We start from the raw sequence: 23833 nt of genomic DNA, 5'->3' as shown, positions 1-23833 counted from the left end.
ACTTGGACACAGGAGCACACCAACATGGCACATGTATACATACGTAACAAACCTGCACGTTGTGCACATGTACCCTAGAACTTAAAGTATAATTAAAAAATATATATATATTTATATATGTATAAAAGACAAAAACAAAGTGAGGAGGACTTTTTGCTTTAAATGGCAGGTAATTTATACCCAAAAAGGGTATTTTAATTTATCATTAAGCTCCTCTTCAAAAAAAAAAAAAAGTTGAATTCTATACTGCTAAATGTAGGAGAACTGAAATGACAGAATGATTTCTAGAGAGTTATTTCTATTTATATCAAAAATCAATTCCTCAGAATTTTATTAATATAATCATATATTCTGTGGAGGAAAAAGAATGAAACTTTGGTGTCTGAAGAATTTGGAATGGTCAAGGGAAAAAGGGGATAGCTTCGTGGTACAAATGTCCTTGATCTTATTTGAACCTGTCAGCTCCTTTCCCCGGGGCCTGTTTCTTCTGACCAGGTTGTCCTTTTCCCAGATGTCTGCAAGGCTCCCTCCCTCACCAATCCTTCAGGTCTTTGCTCAATGCCACTTTTTCTCAGAGACCTTCCCTGACTACATTATTTAAAATTGGAAATCTCCTACCTCCACATGCCACACATACTCACACCAGATACTCCCTGTGCTCCTCCTTCCAGTAAGCTGTCTCCTTTCTATTTTCATATACTGGCTTATACTCTTAAATATTTGTCACGACAGTATTATACTCTATATGATTAACTATTTCCTTGTAAGAATAAGGAAACCACAGCACAGAAAATATCTACAAGATGGTGACTGAGTTGGATGTTTTTATTATGTATGTCTTAATTCCCAGAGCAGCCTTTCCTCTCACTAAGAATATTTGCCTCGCTCTAAATCATTGTTTTCCTAGTTGCTGACCTGGGTATTTTCCTCCCTTTGAGACTGTTGTCCTGTCTGCGGATAAAACAGGAACCTGACAAATCATCTTCTTGTTATAGGTTTTTTACTTGAAATGGAAGTAGAGAGTGTACATTTGAAAAAAAAAAAAGAGAGAGAGAGAGAGAGACAGAATGCTCATCTGCTCATCTGCTCATCTCCTTTTAATGTCTAAACCAAACAGTGTAAAAGGTGGCTTTAGCGTCCTTCAGTATGTTACAGTCATCCACTCTCCAATTGTTTTTGCACACTCATTTTAATTAGCTGTCACTAATTTGGTCATCTTGGTTTTCTTCTTTTTAAAATAAGTTGGGGCTACATTATCACTGATATGGGTGTGGTTTGGATGTAAAGGTATTGTTTGTTTAATGGAGAGCAATTACGTTCATTAATCAGAAGCTAATGAATTAGAAAACACACTGGGTGGGTGCAGTGGCTTACGCCTGTAATCCCAGCACTTTAGGAGGCTGAGGCGGGCGGATCACAAGGTCAGGAGATCGAGACCATCCTGGCTAACACGGTGAAACCCCGTCTCTACTAAAAATACAAAAAAATTAGCCGGGTGTGGTGGCAGGCACCTGTAGTCCCAGCTACTCGGGAGGCTGAGGCAGGAGAATGGTGTGAACCCGGGAGGCGGAGCTTGCAGTGAGCCAAGATCGTGCCACTGCACTCCAGCCTGGGTGACAGAGCGAGACTCCATCTCAAAAAAAGAAAGAAACAAAACACATCGAATTCTTTTTGGATGAGGGAGTGTTGGATACACCACCTATTAAGAAGCAGCATGCCTTATCAAAATGAACATGGACTTTTAGGTTCAAAACAATGAATCTGACAATTACTAGCAGTAAGACCTTGGGTAGTGCATTTATTTTCTTCTTTGCTTCAGTTTCTTCATCTGTAAAACAGGTAGGATATTATCTAGTGTAGCACTGTGCAATAGAACTTTCTGCAAAGATAGAAATGTTCTTTAACTGTGCTGGTAGCCACTAGTCACAGTGGCTAGTATTTGAAATGTGGCTAGTGCAACTGAGGAAGTGAAATTTTAATTTAATTTAATTTTAATTAAGATTTAAGACTAAATCATCAGATGTAGCTACTAGCTAGTGGACTGGACAAATCTAGCATATAGATCTTGGTTGGAGAAATGTATGTAAATATAGAGCCTAACTTAATTCGTGGCACATAAAAGGTTCTCAACAATGCTGGCTGCTGTTGTAATTGTTTAGTATTATTTTCACTCTCTATAAAACATATAGTAAAATTAACTGATGTTGACTGACACATCAATTTTCTGAAGTTTGCTGGGAGCTCTTTCTCATTTGCTTAACTATTTGTGTGTATCTTTTATGATAGCCATTTTTCTAATAAACTAAGCAGCAATTATTTCATTCTTTGGAATCCCAAAAACTAGAAATTATTGATGAATTGCTGCTACTTTTTCCAGGTTTACATGAGGATCCACAAAGCCCACCTCCTCTCCCTGCTGAAAAACCTATTGGAAACACTTTCAGTACAGTATCTGGAAAGCTCAGTAATGTTGACAGAACTCGAAACTTGGTAAGTGGTCATTATAGATTGTATTAGATTGAAGATGTAGATATGCATTAATTTTGAATAGTCAGCTGATATCTAAATTATTTTATTACCAGCCAGATTAAAAACAAGAACCCTCTATTAGAGACCAGTTTCTAAGCCCCATGTACTTATATAATAAAGTGTTCAAAATGTTAAAAGTCCCTGTAGAGAGATTAGGCCAATTCATTGCACTTCACTATAAAATAATTTGTATACCAACTTAATGGCATTGTCTTTTAAATGAAACTAATAACGAGAAGGTTATTAAAATGTCTAAAAACATTTAATATTCAGGGAAATAACTGTATTCAAGTTGTCGATTTTTATTTAAAATACCCAATTAGTGACCAAAATTTAAGATAATTAACATAAGAATTTTTAAACCTGAAATTTAAGAAAAATGTATTTTTTTTAATTTAAAAATAGTGTTTTACTGTGCACTTGTTAAGATGGGGGTCAAAGAGATTTTTTAAAGTACATATATATATTTTTCATTTCAACTTCAATATCCTCATACTTTTTTTTTTTTTTGGTCTTCCAACTTTTGTGGTTTCTTGGGGAAACAGACATGCAACAAGTAATTAGAGAAGTGGTTTAAGAAAAAGAATAAAAGTGGCTGGACGCGATGGCTCACACCTGTAATCCTAGCACTTTGGGAGGCCAAGGCGGGTGGATCACCTGAGGTCAGGAGTTCGAGATCAGCCTGGTTAACATGGTGAAACCTCATTTCTACTAAAAATACAAAAATTAGCCGGATGTGGTGTCGTGTGCCTGTAATCCCAGCTACTCGGGAGGCTGAAGCAGGAGAATCGCTTGAACCCGGGAGGCAGAGGTTGCAGTGAGCCAAGATGATGCCACTGCACTCCAGCCTGGGGCAACAGAGTGAGACTCGGTCTCAAAAAAGAAAGAAAGAAAGAAGGAAGGAAGGAAGGAAAGAAAGAAAGAAGGAATAAGTCTTTCAGAGGACTTTATGGGAAGCCCATGACAAAGCTCCTGATTATTTCCTCTGTTTTAAATTTAAATATAATTGTACATATTCCTGGGGTACCTAGTGATGTTTCAGTACATATACTATATAGAGATCAGATCAGGGTAGTAAGCATATCTATCATCTCAAACATTTTTCACCACTTCTGTTTGGAATGTCCAATATCTTCCTTCCAGCTATTTGAAGCTATATATTATTGTTAACTATAGGCATTCTGCAGTGGTATAGAACACTAGAATTTATTCCTCCTGTCTAGCTGTAATTTTGTATTCTTTAACAAAGCTCCCTATCTCTCCCTTCTTTCTACCCTTCCCAGCCTCTAGTATCCTCCGTTCTACTTTTTATTTCTATGAGATCAACTTATTTTTAGCTTCCATATATGAATGAGAAGATGCAGTGTTTAACTTTCTGTTCCTGGCTTATTTCACTTAACATAATATCCTCCAGTTCCATTTATGTTGCCACAAATGACAGGATTCCATTCTTTTTTATGGCTGTATAGTATTCCATGGTGTATACATGCCACATTTTCTTTATCCATTTATCTGTTGTTGGACACCTAGGTTGGTTCCGTATCTTGGCTATTGTGAGTAGTGCTGCAGTAAACATGGATGTGCAGATGTCTCTTCAATGTAATTTCCTTTCCTTTGAATAAATTCCCAGTAGTGGGCTTGCTGGATCATATGGTAGTTCTATTTGTAGTTTTTTGAGGAGCTTCCGTACTGTTCTCTACAGTGGTTGTACTAGGTTACATCCTCACTAACAGTGTATAAGAGTTCACCCTTCTCTGCATTCTTGCCAGCATTTGTTATTTTTTTTTTATCTTTTAGATAATAGCCATCCCAACTGGGGTGAGATGATACCTCATTGCCGTTTTGATGTGAACTTCCCTGATGATTAGTGAGGTTGAGCATTTTTTAATGTATTTGTTGGCCATTTGTGTGTCTTCTTTTGAGAAATATCCAGATCATTTGCCGTTTTTTGTTTTTTGGTTTTTTTTTTTCTTTTTTTTGAGATAGGGTCTTACTCTGTCTCCTGGGCTGGAGTGCGGTTGTGTGATCACAGCTCACTGCAGCCTTGACCTCCTGGGCTCAGGTGATCCTCCCACCTCAGCCTCCTGAGTAGCTGGAACTATAGGTGCATGCCACCACACTTAGCTAATTTTTTGTATTTTTTGTAGAGACAGATTTTGCCACATTGCCCAGGCTGTTCTTGAACTCCTGGATTCAAGCAGTCGTCTGGCCTCCGCCTCCCAAAGTTTATTTGCCCATTTTAAAATCAGATTGTTTGGGTTTTTTGCTGTTATGATGTTTGAGTTTCTTTTGTATTCTGGATGCTAATCCCCTATCAGATGAGTAGTTTGCAAATATTTCCTGCCGTTCTGTAGGTTGTCTTTTCACTCTGTTGATTGTTTCCTTTACTGTGCAAAAGATTTGTGGTTGATATAAGCCCATTTGTTTATTTTTACTCTTGTTGCCTGTGCTTTTGAGGTCTTATTCATAAAATCTTTTTTAAGACCAATGTCCTGAGGTGTTTTCCCTGCTTTCTTCTAGTAGTTTTATTGTTTCAGGTCTTAGATTTAGGTCTTCGAGTTGAGTCTTATAAAGAGTGAGTGAGAGGGTTTAGTTTCATTCGTCTGCATATGGATATCTAGTTTTTCTCCAGCGCCATCTATTGAAGAGACTATGCTTTCCCCAATGACTGTTCTTGGCACTTTTGTCAAAAATCAGTTGGCTGTAGATACGTGGATTAATTTTTGGATTCTCTATTCTGTTCCATTGGCCCGTGTGTCTGTTACTATGCTAGGTCCATGCTGTTTTTGCTAGTACATCTTTGTGTAGTGTATTTTAAAGTTGGTAGGTGATGCCTCCGCCTTTGTTCTTTTGGCTCAGGATTGTTTTGACTATTCAGGGCCTTTTGTGGTTATGTACAAGTTTTAAGATTTTTTTTCTTACGTTTGTAAAGAATGTCATTTGTATTTTGATAGGGATTGCATTGAATCTGTACATTTCTTTGGGTCATATTCTCATTTTAAGAATATTAATTCTTCTAATTCATGAATATAGAATATCTGTTTGTTTGTATACTTTGTATCTTCTTCCATTTTTCCATCGGTGTTTTGTAGTTTTCCTTGTAGAGGTCTTTCACTTCCTTAGTTAAATTTATTACAAGGTATTTCTTTTTGTAGCTATTGTAAATGGGATTGCCTTCTCAATTTCTTTTTTTAGCTAGTTCTGTGTCATGTATAGAAATGTTACTGATTTTTGTATATTAATTTTGTATCCTGCAACTTTACTGAATTCATTTATCAATTCTAAGAGGGTTTTTTTGGTAGAGTCTTTAGGTTTTTCTAGATATGAGATCACACTCTTTTTTTGAGACGGAGTCTCACTCTGTCGCCCAGGTTGGAGTGCAGTGGCACGATTTTGGCTCACTGCAACCTCTACCTCCTGTGTTGAAGCAGTTCTCCTGCCTCAGCCTCCCAAGTAGCTGAGACTACAGGTGCGCACCAGCATGTCCAGCTAATTTTTTTTGTATTTTCAGTAGAGACGGGGTTTTATCATGTTGGCCAGGCTGGTCTTGAACTCCTGACCTCAAGTGGTCCATCCGCCTTGGCCTCTCAGAGTGCCAAGATTACAGGCATGAGCAACCATGCCAGACCACAATCATTTTTTTTAAATGTCCGTATGGCATATGATCTTTAAGGCTTGTTTTAAGAGAAATTAACTTTTAAAGTCTTTGAACCAAATTTGCAGTTCAAATTTCATCATGGTTTTACATTGTGCATTAACTATGCTTATTATACAGGCAAGCCCACCTAATCATCTGGTGAAGAAAAATTTCTTTGAAGGAGACATTAAATTAAATTAGCCAATATCAAGTTAATGAGATTTTCCTGAAGAATGAATTAAAATTTAGTGATCACTTGTGATTTTCAAAGTAGCTGGTAATAAACTTTTATTAAATCTGGGCCAAGAAAGCCCAAAAGAGGATAGTAGGGTTCCTACCATACTAACGTTAAATAGGAAAATCCCAAATTCCCTTGGAGGAAAAGTTGCTTGAGAAGGTTACTGGCTTCTACTCTGAAATGGTTATAAAAAGGAGTGAGAGGGTGATGAGTAAGTAAAACATCATTCGTTCATGTCCATTATACGTAATGTCCATCATATGTAATGGACTTTGTAAACTATAAAGCTCTATTGAAGTAGTATTGGGGTGCACAGTGGCTCACACCTGTAATCCCAGCACTTTGGGAGGCCAAGGCGGGCAGATCACTTGAGATCAGGAGTTTGAGATCAGTCTGGCCAACATGGTGAAACCTCGTCTCTACTAAAAATACAAAAATTAGCCGGGCATGGTGATGCACGCCTGTAATCCCATCTACTTGGGAGGCTGAGGCAGGAGAATTGCTTGAACTCAGGAAGTGGAGGTTGCAGTGAGCCGAGATTGCACCACTGCACTCTAGCCTGGGCAACAGAGCAAGACTCGTCTCCAGAAAAAAAAAGAAATAGTTAGTATTATACAAAAATGAGCCAGGTATGGTGGCACACACCTGTAGTCCCAGCTACTCAGGAGGCTGAGGCACGAGAATTGCTTGAACCCGGGAGGCAGAGGTTGCAGTGAGCTGAGATCGCGCCACTGCACTCCAGCTTGGGCAACAGAGCAAGGCTCTGTCTCAAAAAAAAAAAAAAGAAAAGAGGCCGGGTGCGGTGGCTCACACCTGTAATCCCAGCACTTTGGGAGGCCAAGGCAGGTGGATCACTTGAGGTGAGGAGTTCAAGACCAGCCTAGCCAACATGGTGAAACCCCATCTCTACTAAAAATACAAAAAATTAGCTGGGTGTGGTGGTGCATGCCTGTAATCCCAGCTACTCGGGAGGCTGAGGCAAGAGAATCACTTGAACCTGGGAAGCAGAGGTTGTGGTGAGCCGAGATCACGCCATTGCATTCCAGCCTGGGCAACAAGAATGAAACTCCGTCTCAAAAAAAAAAAAAGAAAAGAAAATTAGCCAGGTGTGGTGTTATGCGCCTGTAATCCCAGCTACTTGGGAGGCTGAGGCAGGAGAATTGCATGAACCCAGGAGGAGGAGGTTGCAGTGAGCTGAGATCGTGCCACCGCACTCCAGCCTGTGCGACAGAGTGAGACTCCATCTCAGAAAAAAAAAAAAAAGAAAAGAAATAGTTAGTATTATTATGTTTAGTGCTAAGCAGTCCAGAAGCAACTTCCACATTTTAGAAAAACAAAAAAAAGGGAAGTTATAATAAATTAAACCATCTGGAGAGATAACCATATTCATAATTGTGTTTGTACCTCACATGACAACATGAGGAAAACCCTGTCCTGCACTGTTTATAAAGGGAGTTGGAACATTCAGTACTGTACTATAATAAATGCATACCATAATAAACACACTGAGTCTGAAGGAAGAAGAGATGAAGAATCAGACTACAAGTTAAATGATTTGCCTGAAGTCACACATATAGATTTCTGGGACCTGAAAGTCAATCTGTGCCTAAGAAATCCCTTTTTTTTTTTTGAGAATTACAATTACTGAATGAATTTTGGAATAGAGGCCATAAAGACTTAAAGGTGTGGGCCAGGCGCGGTGGCTCACGCCTGTATTCCCAGCACTTTGAGAGGCTGAGACAGGTGGATCACCTGAGGTCAGGAGTTCAAGACCAGCCTGACCAACATGGTGAAACCCCATCTCTACTAAAAATACAAAATTAGCCAGGCGTGGTGGAGCATGCCTGTAATCCTAGCTACTTGGGAGGCTGATGCAGGAGAATCGCTTGAACCCAGAGGTGGAGGTTGCAGTGAGCTGAGATCGCACCACTGTACTCCAGCCTGGGCAACAAACGAGACCCTGCCTCTAAAAAATAAAAAAAGAAGTGGTGCTAATTCTTGGAGAAAAATGATAAGAAACATATGGAGGCCACTCTAATTCCAGCAGACAAGAGTGTGGTCTTGGGAGAAATACCTGTTTTTTAAAAAAATATATAGCAGCCGGGCGTGGTGGCTCATGCCTGTAATCCTAGTACTTTGGGAGGCCGAGGTGGATGGATCATGAGGTCAGGAGTTTGAGACCAGCCTGACCAAAATGGTGAAACCCCATCTCTACTAAAAATACAAAAATTAGCCGGGTGTGGGGGCACGCACCTGTAATCCCAGCTACTCAAGAGGCTGAGGCAAGAGAATTGCTTGAACCCAGGAGGCGGAGGTTGCAGTGAGCCAAGATCGTGCCACTACACTCTAGCTTGGGTGACAGAGCAAGACTACATCTCAAATATATATATATATATATAGCAAAAGGCTAGGCACAGTGGCTCACCTCTGTAATCCCAGCACTTTGGGAGTCCCAGGCAGGTGGATCAACTGAGGTCAGGAGTTCCAGAACAGCGTGGCCAACATGGTGAAACTCCATCTCTACTAAAAATACAAAAATTAGCCGGGCGTGGTGGTGCGTGCCTGTAATCCCAGCTACTCGGGAGGCTGAGGTGGGAGAATTGCTTGGACCCGGGAGGCGGAGGTTCAGTGAGCTGAGATCATGCCACTGCACTCCAGCCTGGGCAACAGTGAGACTCCATCTCAGAAAAAGAGAGAGAGAGAGAGAAAATAGCAAAAAACTGGGGAATTATTTTTAAATTGGAATATTATTCCAGTGCAGATGAACAAAAAGATGGAATCTGCAGAGACGATACAAACAGGAAAACCAACTTCACCAGAAACTAAAATGCTTGTCCAAAGACATTAAAAGCCAGAGTTCAGGGATATCAGAGCTAGAGAAAAACTGCCAAAAAGCAAATGCAGAGAGCCTTGAGATTGTGTGGAATACCCACGAGGAGGAAGTCCCTAATCAGTTATCTTGCAAAGACTCAGCAGAACCTGGGCATAAACCCAGACTTGAGCAACCACCAAGACAATGGCTCCTGCAAGAACTGTCTCCTTCTCTCAATATTTGGAGTATGCCAGATACAGCAGTGCCTTTCAGAATGTGCCTAACATCCCTAAAGAATTTGAATGTGCTACTCTTTTTTTCTGATTTAAAATTTTCTTACTGTTGCAAATTAAGAAATTAAAAAGATGTTTAAGATTTCCCATAAAAATACCACCACCCAGGAAAAACTATAGCTAATATTTGGTACAAAATTAGGGTCATATGCTGTGCATTTATTATAGTACATCATCTGCATCTTTCCATGTCAAATTTATATATTTACTTTTTAAATTTTCTTTATCAAGGTATCTAACAATTATAGTTTTAAGAAAAGCAATTAAAATTTCTTCCTATCTGCTAGAGTTTGTTTTAATTTTAAAGGTAGACAAAGAAATAAATGCATTTTTCAAGCACCATGGCAATATTTGTCAGGAAAAATATAGGCAGCAGTGTAATTATAAGGCATGGATTATATTCTGGAATACTGCAGGGTTTATGAGCTGGTTACTTGCTTCACTACATTAACTGAACTCGTTAGTGAAACCAAGTTTTAAGGGCAAGCTTAATTTGTTTTTTAAAATGGGATTTTATAACATTGAAACATGTTTAAATGATTACAGTTATTGGCAATTAATCATTTGGTATTTAAGGAAAAGGTTATAAATATTCAGTATAATTTAAAAATCATAAAAGTGAGTTTTGGCTCATTTATAAGAAGGAGAAAAACAGTCTGAAGTAGCCCAAAGATTCCCAAGCTTTAATTAAACATCCTTTACAAAAAAAAAAAAAAAGCAGTGTAATTTAAAGGGTCAGCATTTTTTTTCTTATGACGTTTTGGGGAAATATTATTTCCTGAGTGTGTTGGGGACTTAGAAAGTAGGAAAAGTGGGAAAAAAACAAAAAAACAAAAAAACACAGAATTAGAAGAATTTAGTGAGGGACTGGGTGTGGTGGCTCACGCCTGTAATCCCAGCACTTTGGGGGGCCAAGGCGGGTGGATCACTTGAGGTCAGGAGTTTGAGACCATCCTGGCCAACATGGTGAAACCTCATCTCTACTAAAAATACGAAAATTAGCCAGGTGGGGTGGCACACGCCTGTAGTCTCAGCCACTCAGGAAACTGAGGCAGGAGAATCACTTGAACCTAGGAGGCAGAGGTTGCATTGAGCTGAGGTTGCATCATCGCACTCCAGCCTAGGGGACAGAGCAAGACTCTGTCTCCAAAAAAAAAAAAAAATTTTGTGAGGGCTTTTTCTCCCTCCCAAAAAAACAGAAATTTTGGCTTTGAGATCCTTTGGCTTCCCTCTCAACAGAAGATCTGTAAATATTCTCCACGTATTACCTTCATTTCCCAACCCTTGGGCTATAACATGTTCAGAAAACCTGTTTAAATGGAAATTTGACCCTTCCCCTACAGAAATCTTCCTATTAATCTCCACACTTCCAATTTCTCTCATCTACCATTAGGATAAAACATTCCAACTGTGCCTGTCTTTTATTTTTCACATTATTCTCCTTTACTCTTTTCCTCTTTTCTATAAAACTCTTTTTAGCCCATCCAGCCCCTTTGCTGGAGTGGTACAAGCACACTGCTTTCTTGGACCTTAACTATTTCTCCTCACATGCCTTCCACTCAGACCATCCTGCAAGCTTCTTTTACGTTCCCACCTCCTTCTAGTTCAAAACCCACTGCAAATTGTTGAAACCAAACAGTGATGAGATAAGATCTGCCTATTCAAAGCAAAACCAACTAATAACCATCCCATTTACTATGTGTTTAAACTTAGGAGCAGTATGTTTCTTATGTGTGATCATGGAATGAATAAAGAGCATATATATACATATATATATATATATATATATGTATTTTTTTTTTTTTTTTTTGAGACGGAGTCTCGCTCTGTTGCCTAGGCTAGAGTGCAGTGGCACGATCTCGGCTCACTGCAACCTCTGCCTCCTGGGTTCACGCCATTCTCCTGCCTCAGCCTCCCAAGTAGCTGGGACTACAAGTGCCCACCACCATGCCCAGCTAATTTTTTGTATTTTTAGTAGAGATGGGGTTTCACCGTGTTAGCCAGGATGGTCTCAATCTCCTGACCTCGTGATCCACCCACCTCAGCCTCCCAAAGTGCTGGGATTACAGGTGTGAGCCACCGCACCCAGCCAAGAACATACATTTTTAAATTCTCTTCAGGGCCTGCTTAAATTTTCCCTTAATATCTCATGAATCTACTGAGTGCATGACCATGCAGTGCAATTGCTCAGGCTGTGGTCCACAACAGGAGACTGGTTTCTTCCTGTCAGTGTTTTCACTTGTATTAGGACATGAATAATTTAGGCAGAAATAAGTTAATATTGTTTAAGGCTGAAAACTCTTTTAAGCTACTTTCTATAATTCAACTGCATTTCTACTTGTAGATCCAGCCAAAAGGTTGTCCAGAATTTCTCTTGACAAGTTCTTGTTTCAGATTAACCTTAACTAAAAAGCATTCTCTGCTACTTGCAGGAATCCAACCACCCAGGTCAAACAGGAGGTTTTGTGCGAGGACCCCCAAGGTTGCCACCGAGGTAAGTAAATGTGGGAAAAGTTAGAGACAAATTAATGACTCAGAGACCCAACTCTCTTTTTTATCACCAAGATTGAGTGTTGTTGGCCTTGGATCTTTTTTTAGAGATAAAATAATCTCACCAATTCACCCAGGCCCCTAATCCACAGTCTGCTTCTAACGGTAGGTCGTGGGAATCTCTGCTCCCTTTTTAACACAGTTCAACTCATAGAGCATTTATTTCCTCAAATAAATGAACAAGACTCATTTCTGAACTTAAAACAGCTCCACTTCTAGAATATACATATACATGCACACAAACACCCTCCTGGTTAATAGACTGGTTTTTGGCATTTCCAAAGGAGACTGGCTTTGTGAGCTCAGAGGTGACTGCCTTCTGAGTTCCAGAGCTATTCAAATAAAGGGCTGTAATGCTATCAGAAGACATTATTACTATGTTGAAATTTATTTATTTGTTTATTTTTTGAGACGGAGTCTCGCTCTGTCACCAGGCTGGAGTACAGTGGAGCGATCTCAGCTCACTGCAACCTCCGCCTCCCAGGTTCAAGCGATTCTCCTGCCTCAGCCTCCCAAGTAGCTGGGACTACAGGCATGAGCCACCATGCCCAGCTAATTTTTGTATTTTTAGTAGAGATGGAGTTTCACCATGTTGGCCAGGATGTTCTCGATATCTTGACCTCATGATCTGTCCACCTGGGCCTCCCAAAGTGCTGGGATTACAGGCATGAGCCACCACGCCCGGCCGAAAATTATTTCTATCATAGGGATTAAGGAAAGGCTTTTTTCAAAGTAATAGTTGTCCTATCCTTTCAGAACTGGCTTTCCTTATATTAATCTAAATTAGACTTTTAATAGTAACACCTATAACATGAATATTAGGGGATTTTGATGTTCCTTTTCTAATCATGTACAAGACCCCAGCACACATACATTGTATCTTATTATAAGCTTTTCATCTCAGACTTTGGTAGAAAGTGCTTAGTTTCCAGAAATAGTCACGTTGTGTTTAAGAGCAAATGGGACCTTAGAGAGCTCATGATAGTAAATGCTTGTTTGTCTTGAACTAATGAATCTCTAGCACAAGATGTGAGGAAGCTGGAACATCATGGCATTTCCTCTAATAATGTAATGTTTAATGCAGCAGTCGTTTGCTCAAAAATAGCATACCCTGCATGTTTTAGTAAATTGTATTCCACTAGCAGAAAGCTCTATGTGTGTGTGTGTGTGTGTGTGTGTGCGTGCACGTGTGTGTGTGTGTATGTGTGTAAGACAGGACAGAACAGAATTTAATACTGATCAAAACACTGCCTCATGGCTACTACATTGACTTTCAGACCTGTGAATGGAAAAACCATCCCAACTCAACAGCCTCCAACCAAGGTGCCCCCCGAGAGACCACCTCCTCCAAAGCTTTCTGCAACCAGAAGATCTAATAAGAAACTGCCTTTTAATCGATCATCTTCTGACATGGATCTTCAGAAAAAACAAAGTAACTTGGCAACTGGACTCTCAAAAGCCAAGAGTCAAGTTTTTAAAAATCAAGATCCGGTGCTACCCCCTCGCCCCAAACCAGGACACCCTCTCTACAGTAAATACATGGTAAATTTAGCTTTTAAAAATGTTTGTGGTCAAGAGGTGTGCCCTAACGTATATATAAGATTCATTATTCCTTAGAAAAAGATGATGGAACAAATGTGGAATTGTCCCTTGACACCAAGAGTGCTTTAGATGAGTAGGCCATAATAAATTCTAGATCTTGGTTGGGCACAGTGGCTCACACCTATAATCCGAGCACTTTGGGAAGCTGAGGCTGGTGGATCAGCTTGAGGCCAAAAGTTTGAGACCAGCTGGCCAATGTGGTGAAACTCCGTCTCTACTAAAATTACAAAAAATTACCCAGGCGTGATGGCACAATCCTGTAATCCTAGCTACTGAGGAGGCTGAGGCATGAGAATTGCTTGAGCCTGGGAGGCAGAGGTTGCAGTGAGCCAAGAATGCACCACTCCAGCCTGGGCAGCAGAGCAAGACTGTCTCAAAACAAACAAAACACCTAGGTCTTTAAAGCAGGGTTTCATTATTAGGAGAAATGTAGGGAAAGGGGAGAGAAAGCAGGGCAGGCCAGGCTTGTAACTTGCTGCCCGGCTGGACCAAACAAATTCTGAAAAACCTGACCCAGTGGGTTTTACTAATGGGAGTAACTCTGACAGATACTATAGTTTATATCCTTTGTTTTTCCTTTCACTTAAGAGAGAGAGTGTCACTCTATCACCCAGGCTGGAGTGCAGTGATGCAATCATAGTGCACTGCTATCTCGACCTCCTGAGCTCAGGGATCCTCCTGCTTCATACTCCTGAGTAGCTGGGGCTATGGGAACATGCCTCCACTCCTGGCTTATAGTTTATATCTTGATATAGTTTATATCTAATAACTCCTTTTCCCCTTGAGTAAATTTTTAAATGAACTAGAAAGTTCTTACTAAGATGGATGGTTTTTCCCTCATTTTCCCCTTTTGTAAGCCCAATAATTATGGTCCATTTAATAGTTACCAGTTAGAAGTTTTCATCAATAGTTGAGATATTGATTTTGTTCTCTTTTAATATTTTTCTCATCAAATGACCTAAACCTTTGCCTGCATTCCCCACAGTTAAAAAACAGAGTTGCTGGGTGGTGGCTCATGCCTGTAATCCCAGCACTTTGGGAGGCCGAGGCGGGTGGATCACTTGAGGTCGGGAGTTCGAGACCAGCCTGGCCAACATGGTGAAACCTCCGTCTCTACTAAAAATACAAAAATTAGCTGGGCGTGTTGGCACATGCCTGTAATCCCAGCTACTCCAGAGGCTGAGGCAGGAGAATTGCTTGAACCCGGGAGGCAGAGGTTGCAGTGAACCGAGATTGTGCCACTGCACTCCAGCCTGGGCAATAGTGAGACTCCATCTCAAAAAAAACAAAACAACAACAGCAACAACAAAAAAACAGAGTTGATGTGTTCTCTACTTTGATCAGGTTAACCTGAAAAATGTAAAACAAAAATGATAAGGAGGCCGGGCGCAGTGGCTCACACCTGTAATCCCAGCACTTTGGGAAGCCAACTGCTTGAACCCAGGAGATGGAGGTTTCAGCGAGCCAAGATCGTGCCACTGCACTCCAGCCTGGGTGACAGAATGAGACTCTTTTTTAAAAAAAAATAAAAATAAAAATAAAAATGATCAGGAGAGCAGGACTGCTTACACTTTTTAACGATTGAATGACAGAGTAGCTTGTAACAAGAACAGCAATTAATAATTCTATATTGTGTTACATTTCCATCATTGAGCCAGGAATTATATTTTCTTTAAGCTGTTCAGGGTTTTTAAAAAGTCCTCCTTAGAGAAGGGTAAAGACAAATAAGAAGGAGGCAGTATATTCATATATATTAATATTCACTTAAACTGATAAAACTTTAATTTCTAAAACCCAGGGGTGTTCTTTGGGATAGATTACTTAATTAATAAATAACAGTAGTTGATGTATATTGAGTACTAATTATGAGCCAGGCGCTGTTTGAAGCACTTTATGTATATGTTAAATAGCTCATTTATTCCTCACACCAACCTTGTGAGGTAGGTATTATTATCCTCCTTGAACAAGTGAGGAAAATAAGAAACAGAGACATAAAGTAACATGCCCAGGGTTGCAAATCCAGTTAATGGTGAAGCAAGATTTGAGAACAGGTCAGCTGGCTCTGACACCTGCTCCTAACCATTATGCCAATCGTAGCCTCTACTTGATTTGGCCATTTTGTTAAGAGCCCTTTCTCAAGGGGAACCAGATTTCACGTTTGGTTCTTGTCACGCACATCTGTGTGAAGAGACCACCAAACAGGCTTTGTGAGGCCAGGCGCGGTGGCTCAAGCCTGTAATCCCAGCACTTTGGGAGGCTGAGGCGGGCGGATCACGAGGTCAGGAGATCGAGACCATCCTGGCTAACACGGTGAAACCCCGTCTCTACTAAAAATACAAAAAATTAGCCGGGTGTGTTGGCGGGCGCCTGTAGTCCCAGCTACTCAGGAGGCTGAGGCAGGAGAATGGCGTGAACCCGGGAGGCGGAGCTTGCAGTGAGCGGAGATCGCGCCACTGCACTGCAGCCTGGGGGACAGAGCAAGACTCCGTCTCAAAAAAAAAAAAAAAAAAAAAAAAAAACAAAAAAAAAAAAACAGGCTTTGTGAAAGCAACAAGGCTGTTTATTTCACCTGGGTGCAGGCGGGCTGAGTCCAAAAAAGGAGTCAGCAAAGTGTGACAGGAGTGGGGCAGTTTTAAAGGATTTGGGTAGGTAGTGGAAAATTGCAGTTAAAGGGGGTTGTTCTCTTGCGGGCAGGGGCGGGGGTCACAAGGTGCAGGGTAGGGAGATCAGGAGACCCATTGTTCCGGGGAGCAACATAACAAGGTGGATTGATTAGTTGGGGTGGGGCAGGAACAAATCACAATGGTGGAATGTCATCTTTTGTGGTTCTTCAGCTGCTTCAGGCCATCTGGATGTATACATGCAGGTCACAGTGGCTTAGCTTGGGCTCAGAGGCCTGACAGTTCTTAGCATAGTCGTATAATGTCAAGAAAGCATTTTTTAAAACTCAATACATTCAAAATGACAGTATATACAGAGTTGTATGTCTCATTACAAAATAATTCTTCAAATCTTTCATTTATTGCATGCCTACAGTACCATTAAATTGCTAGCCAGGAATCTGGGTACATTGGAAGCCCTAGGAATCTGACAAAGATGTTGGGAAACGGCACCACCAAGCCAGCTGTACAGGGCCACATCCTTGCACTGTGGATCTTTGCTCCTGGGTGACCCAAGGCCCAGGCAGCCTTCTTCCCATGTTGGATGTGAGCTTGTGTGATTGCATTTCCTGGGTATGCCTTTTATATAGTACAGACCCTCTGATGTGCACTCATCAGCTAAAATTTTCCAAAGCAGGGAACAGAGCCCCCCTGGACAAGGTCCAGTACAGATGTAAAAACCATTCTAAGATCAGACAGAGCTGAGTGGACCAGGAAGTGGCTGGGATCAGGCCATGAAATGGATTTAAGTAGACACTTGGTATCAGAGAGACTCTAGGAGAAGAAGAACTTCAAGGTCTATGGAAACAGACAGGCAGTACATGGAGGGCTCCAATCACTGATCAGCCTTCACAGGCCACCATTGTAAGAACCCTGAGTTAAAGAACTGGCTGTGAGGTCAAGTGCTGGGTGTTTCTCCTTCAAACCCCCAGGGGACTTGGCAGATCTTGTCCTGTAGAACGGAACTTCCTGGTTGTGGTCATTAAGGGAATGTTAGGCTGTGTTTAGCTCTTGTGGTTCTATGGGCCCAATTCCAACTCCCAAGAGCCTCTTAACATCCATGAGAAATGGCAGGCCCCATTGATCTAGAGTGTGATACAGCCAGGTGAGTTTAGCTGCTGGAGAAGGTGCACTTTAGGCACACACATGCCAAATTCCTAAATGATCAGCAACTTAAGAGGAGGTTATTTGATTGTGAATAAGCCTTTTATTGGTTTACATTTAAGCTGTCTGTGCCTCATGGAATTGCCAATGAAGATATTGTCTCGCAAAACCCCGGAGAACTCTCTTGTAAGGTAAAGTAGAGCTCTTTCTTCACTGGTTAATGTAAAAAAAAAATTACTGGCCTCTGTTACTACCATTACACATTATTAAATGCTTTAGGCTCCAAAGATTAAAATGTGAAAATAATAATGTTTTATTAAATAATAATTGCTTCAGAGAGTGGTATTGTACCTTACAGCGTGGGGATGTACTTGTGATGCTGAAGCAGACGGAAAATAATTACTTGGAGTGCCAAAAGGGAGAAGACACTGGCAGAGTTCACCTGTCTCAAATGAAGATTATCACTCCACTTGATGAACATCTTAGAAGCAGACCAAACGTAAGGAATTAATATTGTTACAGCCCTCATATCACACATAGCAGCACATTTCATGGAACTATTAATTATATCTCATCTTCAGGTTTTTATTAGCACATTTGTTTTAACCAGAGTAAAAATTACAGTAGCATTTTATTCCACTTTTAGAATAAATTACCACTAAGAGTCTTGCCACTGCCATACTAATCACTTCGATACAGAGTGACTACCTTGTGTTTTGTTTTCTTCACTGCACTCCAGCCTGGGCCATAGAGCAAGACTCTGTCTTGAAAAAAAATACAAATAAAAAAATAAAGTAAATATGAAAAATAATAGTGATCAAGTAAAATGCTTGGTTTGCCATTCATCCTAGTTTTCATAATATTTTCCCATTTTTTCTTCTTAGAAGGCAGTTTATCTTTTGAAGTTTGCTAAGAAACTAAAAAATTGTATTTGGAGAGCAGAGGAGAGATGTGTTAAGGTAGCTTCTGCTGGCATATGAAATCCTTACTTTAGCTCCCACGGGGCGAGTTCTCCACTGACTCATTTTCTCTGTTTTGGTACAGCATTATCCATCTCTCATAGCTGTCCTTCCTCTTTCAGAACACACTCATGGCAACAGTGGGAGTTACACTGCCAAAAAGCTTTCCTTTGTGAAAAATAGAAGCTAAAAAAAATTAGAATTTTTTTTGTTTTCTTTTTTCTTTTTTTTTTTTTTTTTTTGAGACAAGGTCTCATTCTGTTGTCCAGGCTGAAGTGCAGTGGTATGATCACTACAGCCTTGCCCTTCCCGGCTCAAGCAATTCTCCCACCTCAGCCTCCTGAGTAGCTGGGACTACAGGTGTGCACCACTATGCCTGGCAATTTTAAAAATTTTTTGTAGAGACAGGGTCTCACTGTGTTGCCAGGGCTGGTCTGAAACTCCTGGGCTAAGCCATCTGCCTGCATGGGCCTCCCAAAGTGTTCAGATTACAGGTATGGGTCACCATGCCCAGCCAAAAGTTAGTCTTTTATAACAGTGCAAAGTTCTTTCCACCTTAAATACCACTTTCTCATCTTTTACTATAGACTTGCTGAGAGTTGGCCTCTGATGGGCAGCTATTGGTGATAATGAAATGAATCCTCCTTTATGCTTCTGGGTTCATGGCTATTGTTACATTTCTTTAAAATAAAACTTACCTATTTGAAAGCCTAGTTTTAAGATAAATATCTCTATGAATGTGTTGTACTTTCCCGTAACTTGGCAAATAGAAAATATTGAATGAATATGACCAGTTGTGGTTGAATCAGACAGATCATGGGAAAAGTGGAAGGTTGTTGCCTGGTACATGGTTGAGACCCCAGACCTGGGTTTCAGGGAGGTGGAATTTGGTTCCCCTTCCACCTTCTTTGGTGGTTATTTAACTTCTCTAAACTTTATCTTTTTAACGTGTGAGATAACTGCCCACAGAGTTGTCTTCAGAGTTGACAGATATATGATTTTGTTTGTGTAAAAGTCCAGAATAGATAAATCCATAGAGACAGAAAGTAGACTACTGGTTGCCTGGGGCTGAGGGGAGGGTAACTGGAGAGTGACACCTAATTAGTAGGAGATTTCTTTGGGGAGTGATAAAAATGTTCTGTACTTTGGTTATGGTGATGGTTGGATAATTCTATGAATATACTACAGCCATGTTCATTTTCAGTGGGTAAATTTTGTTGTATGTGGGTTATATCTCAAAGATGTTTAACAAATTCATTGAGCTAATGCATATAAGGTATTTAACATAGTGAGTAGCACATAGTGAATGAGCAGTAAATATTAGCTATTCTTAATATTAGAAAACCATTTGCATTAGCAGTTATAGTCATATTAGAAAGACCTTCGCATTATGTTATATTTACCTACCAGATACCTACCCTAGTGATGTGGTCTGAATTGTATGGACCGCTTGTTGGCAACCCTGTCTAGCCTGTTCCTCTTGCCCTTCACCTGCTAGGCTGGGTTGATGAGCAGCATTGCCAGTGATATCCATACATTGAAGGCAGAGAAGGGAAAATGTGTGATTGGGAGGCACAAATTATCCCCTCCCTCCAAGGATTGGTTTATGTTTAGGCGTCTGGTCCATTTGGAGATTTCATGTTTGGTGTGTGGTAGGTCTCTGACATCATTTTTTCCAAACGGATAGGCATCTAGCCTAATACCACTTATTGAATAGTAATTTCTTTTTCTCCACAGGTGTAAATCAGAAAAAAATGAAAATCACACATGCACATGTATAACACATTACATAAATAATAATTAATTTGTTTAACTTTTTTTGGAGAGAGTCACTGAGTCATCCAAGTCAGAGTATAGTGGCACAGTCATAGCTCTCTGCAGCCTCGAGTTCCTGGGCTCAAGAGATCCTCACACCTCTGCATCCCTAATAGCTGGGACCACAGGGGTGTATCACCATGCCTGGCTAATTTTTTATTTTTTTGTAGATATGGCATTTCTTATGTTGTTGATGCTGAATAATTATTAAAAGCCACTCCAGGCTGGTCATGGTGGCTCACGCCTGTAATCCCAGCAGTTTGGGAGGCCAAGACGGGTGGATCACCTGAGCCCAGGAGTTTGAGACCAGCCTGGGCAACATGGCGAGACCCCATCTCTACAAAAAATACAAAAATTAGCCAGGCATGGTAGTGCTTGTCTGTAGTCCCAGCTACTTTGGGGACTGAAGTGGGAGGATAACTTAACCTCTGGAGGTCAAGGCTGCAGTGAGCTGTGATTGTGCCACTACACTACAGCCTAGGTGATGGAGCAAGACCCTGTGTCAAAGAAAAAAAAGCCATGTCAGACCTAAAATATCTCAGAATTCATGAAATTTCTATATTGCTCATGTATTTAGAGAAAAGCATTAAGCAGTCCATGAAAAAATGTTAGGGTCTTCTTAGTAAGCTAATATAGTAAGCTACATTAGCCATTAGAGTCTTAAGTTATATTTCAGTTTACCTAACTTGAGAGAATGAAATTTTTGTTTCTGCAGGTGCATTTTGGTTGAAAGAGCAGCTGAGATTTAGAAAAGATCTCAGCAAAGGTGCTGCAGGGTTGAAATGGAGAAAGTGGACCATCATTCACAGTGCACTGCAATCAGCCTGGTGCATCATGGCCAGGGGAAGGGCAGAGGTATAGATGTGTTAGGATGTCTCTAAGGGGACAAGAGTTATTAGAGGAGGTGAAGAGACAAGAAAGGGCACAAAAATCTGCCTTTATTTATTTCACAGGCTTGCCAGTGTTGAAGAGTGTTAAGTTATAACTCCAAATAATATCCTTCAGTGAGATTTGATGAAGATGAGGATAAGCCTGTCTCTTGATATAAAGAAACTAAGAATAACAATTGCTAGTCAATAAGAAGAGGTCACTCTTCAGCTTTGCCTTCTCCTCTGGCCAATCTAGGCATTTGGCTAGATGGATAGAGAATGTTAGATTGTTTTTGCTAATTTATTTAGATATACTGTTGAATAAACCATTCAGATTAAATACAAAATGCAGACCAGGCATGGGAGGTAGCATTGCTTTCAAATTAGAAAAAGCACTTAGTTAAGTGGTAATAAATGAAATGGATTTTACTTTTTGTGAATTACACTTCTGTGGAAAGTCATTAGCTCCTTTGTTACAAAAGGTAAGAGCATAAATCATAGAACTTTCTTCTTTTCCCATGCTAATAAAGGCACAACTTTTTTTTTTTTTTTTTTTTTTTTGGGGGAGTCTATCATGGCCAATCGGCTCACTGCAACCACCTCCGGTTCACCCATTCCGCCTCACCTCTTGATACTGGGACTACAGGCCCCCAACCACCCGGCTAATTTTTTGTATTTTATAGATAATGGTTTCACTGGTCTCGATCTTTGACCTGGACTGACCCCGGCCTCCAAAATCTGGATTCAGGACCACCCCACAGCCAAGGCACAATTTTAAACTCTGTCTTGGATCGCCTGTAGTCCCAGCTACTCGGAGAGGCTGAGGCAGGAGAATGGCGTGAACCCGGGAGGCGGAGCTTGCAGTGAGCCGAGATTGTGCCACTGTGCTCCAGCCTGGGCAACAGAGCAAGACTCCGTCTCCAAAAAAAAAAAAAAAAAAAAAAAAAGACTCTGTCTTGATCACAATATTAAAGAAAAAGCTATCCTTGAAAGGGAAAGAGGTCAAAAACCACTACTTTGGGGTAGAATAGATACTGTTTAAAAATAAATAAACAGTTCCCTTTTGTTTTACTCTCTCAGCTTAAAAAAGCAAAAAGAAAACATACTGGGGGATATTTTAATTGAGATTTTCGTCCTCCCTTGGCAAGAACACATTCTTCTTCAACTTGATAATAATTCCCTTGTTTGGCTCAACTGCGTGGTTTGCGTCATGTACTCATAATGTAATTGTGTCAAGAGGACTCTAATGAGAAAAAAAAAAATTGGTCTCAGAGTGAATAATAAATCCACCATCTATCCTGCACACTTCATTCACAGCCCTTTTTTCCCCCTAAGGATCCAAGCAACGCTCAGAAGCCCGTTGACAGTGGTGCTCCTCATGCTGTCGTTCTTCATGATTTCCCAGCAGGTAAGAATGTAAATAATACAGTGGGAGAACCACAGGATCCAGGAGTAAGTCTTTTTCCCTGCTGGGGGTTAGCCTCTCAAGGACATCCTTCTTCATTTTCTGTGCCTATAGAGTCCTAGACTGGAGAGGTCATCTTATCCAGGACTCCACTTCAAGAAGGGTTGATTGGACCAGCCATTCCAGAAAGCTTAGTTGTATACCCTTGCCTTTGAAGCTCCCTGAGAAAGAGAAAGAGAGAGAGAGAGAGAGACTTTCCCTTACAAATGAACATTGCAAATTGCCTACCAGTCACAAACTTTTTAACTCTTTCAAAATAGTGGGTACTAGGCTGGGCGCGGTGGCTCACGCCTGTAATCCCAGCACTTTGGGAGGCCGAGGCAGGTGGATCATGAGGTCAGGAGATCGAGACCATCCTGGCTAACACGGTGAAACCCTGTCTCTACTAAAAATACAAAAAATTAGCTGGGCGTGGTGGCAGGCGCCTGTAGTCCAGCTATTCGGGAGGCTGAGGCAGGAGAATGGCGTGAACCCGGGAGGCGGAGGTTGCAGTGAGCTGAGATTGCACCACTGCACTCCAGCCTGGGGGACAGAGCGAGACTCCGTCTCAAAAAAGAAAAAAAAATAGTGGGTATTAATTAACAATTGTAATGTGGCTGGGCACGGTGGCTTACACCTGTAATCTCAGCACTTTGTGAGGCCGAAGCGGATGGATCATGTGAGGTTAGGAGTCCAGACCAGTCTGACCAACATGTTGAAACCCAGTCTCTATAAATACAAAAAAGTAGCCGAGCGTGGTGACGCATGCCTGTAATCCCAGCTACTTGGGAGGCTGAGTCAGGAGAATCGCTTGAACCTGGGAGGCAGAGGTTGCAGTGAGCTGAGATTGTGCCATTGCACCCTCGGCAACAAGAGCAAAACCCCGTCTCAAAAAACAACAACAACAAAAAAATTGTAATAAAGTTAATCCTAACTTAATAACTGAAATTCTTTTGTCTTCAAAGTTGTCTCAGCTGCTACTTACCTATGAGATCAAAGTAATTTTATTTATTTATTTATTTATTTGTGAGACAAGATCTTGCTCTGTCGCGTAGGCTTGAGTGCAGTGGCGCAATCACTGTTACCTTGAACTCGTGGACTCAAGTGATCCTCCTCCCTCAGCTTCCCCAGTAAGTAGCTAGGACTACAGGGGTGCCACTACACCTGGCTAATTTTTTTTTTCCTAGGGACATGGTCTCGCTATGTTGCCCAGGCTGGTCTTGAACTCCTGGCCTCAAGTGATCCTCCCACCTTAGCTTCTTAAAGTGCTGAGATAACAGGCATGAGCTGCCCATGCCCACCCATAATATAAGTACTTTTG

General features: G+C 40.9%; 1 protein-coding gene across 8 annotated transcripts in view; it reads left to right on the top strand.

The window, feature by feature from the left end:
• SH3D19 (SH3 domain containing 19) overlaps window positions 1–23833 on the top strand; it is a 206977-nt gene that overhangs the window by 162738 nt on the left and 20406 nt on the right. For 6 of the 8 annotated variants that reach the window (XM_058436818.1, XM_058436816.1, XM_032148214.2 and 3 more), the window contains 6 exons: window positions 2378–2490; window positions 11942–12003; window positions 13337–13601; window positions 17548–17616; window positions 17784–17924; window positions 22404–22476. In XM_058436818.1, the coding sequence (XP_058292801.1) occupies window positions 2378–2490; window positions 11942–12003; window positions 13337–13601; window positions 17548–17616; window positions 17784–17924; window positions 22404–22476 (723 nt within the window). The remainder of the gene's footprint in view (window positions 1–2377; window positions 2491–11941; window positions 12004–13336; window positions 13602–17547; window positions 17617–17783; window positions 17925–22403; window positions 22477–23833) is intronic. The other 2 variants (XM_032148219.2, XM_058436814.1) reach the window with 1 other exon arrangement.

The sequence above is a fragment of the Hylobates moloch genome, unplaced genomic scaffold, assembly GCF_009828535.3.
Source record: "Hylobates moloch isolate HMO894 unplaced genomic scaffold, HMol_V3 SCAFFOLD_3, whole genome shotgun sequence".
Taxonomy (NCBI): Eukaryota; Metazoa; Chordata; class Mammalia; order Primates; family Hylobatidae; genus Hylobates; species Hylobates moloch.
The sequence above is the reverse complement of the archived record's forward strand: the minus strand, read 5'-3'. Positions and strand labels throughout refer to the sequence as shown.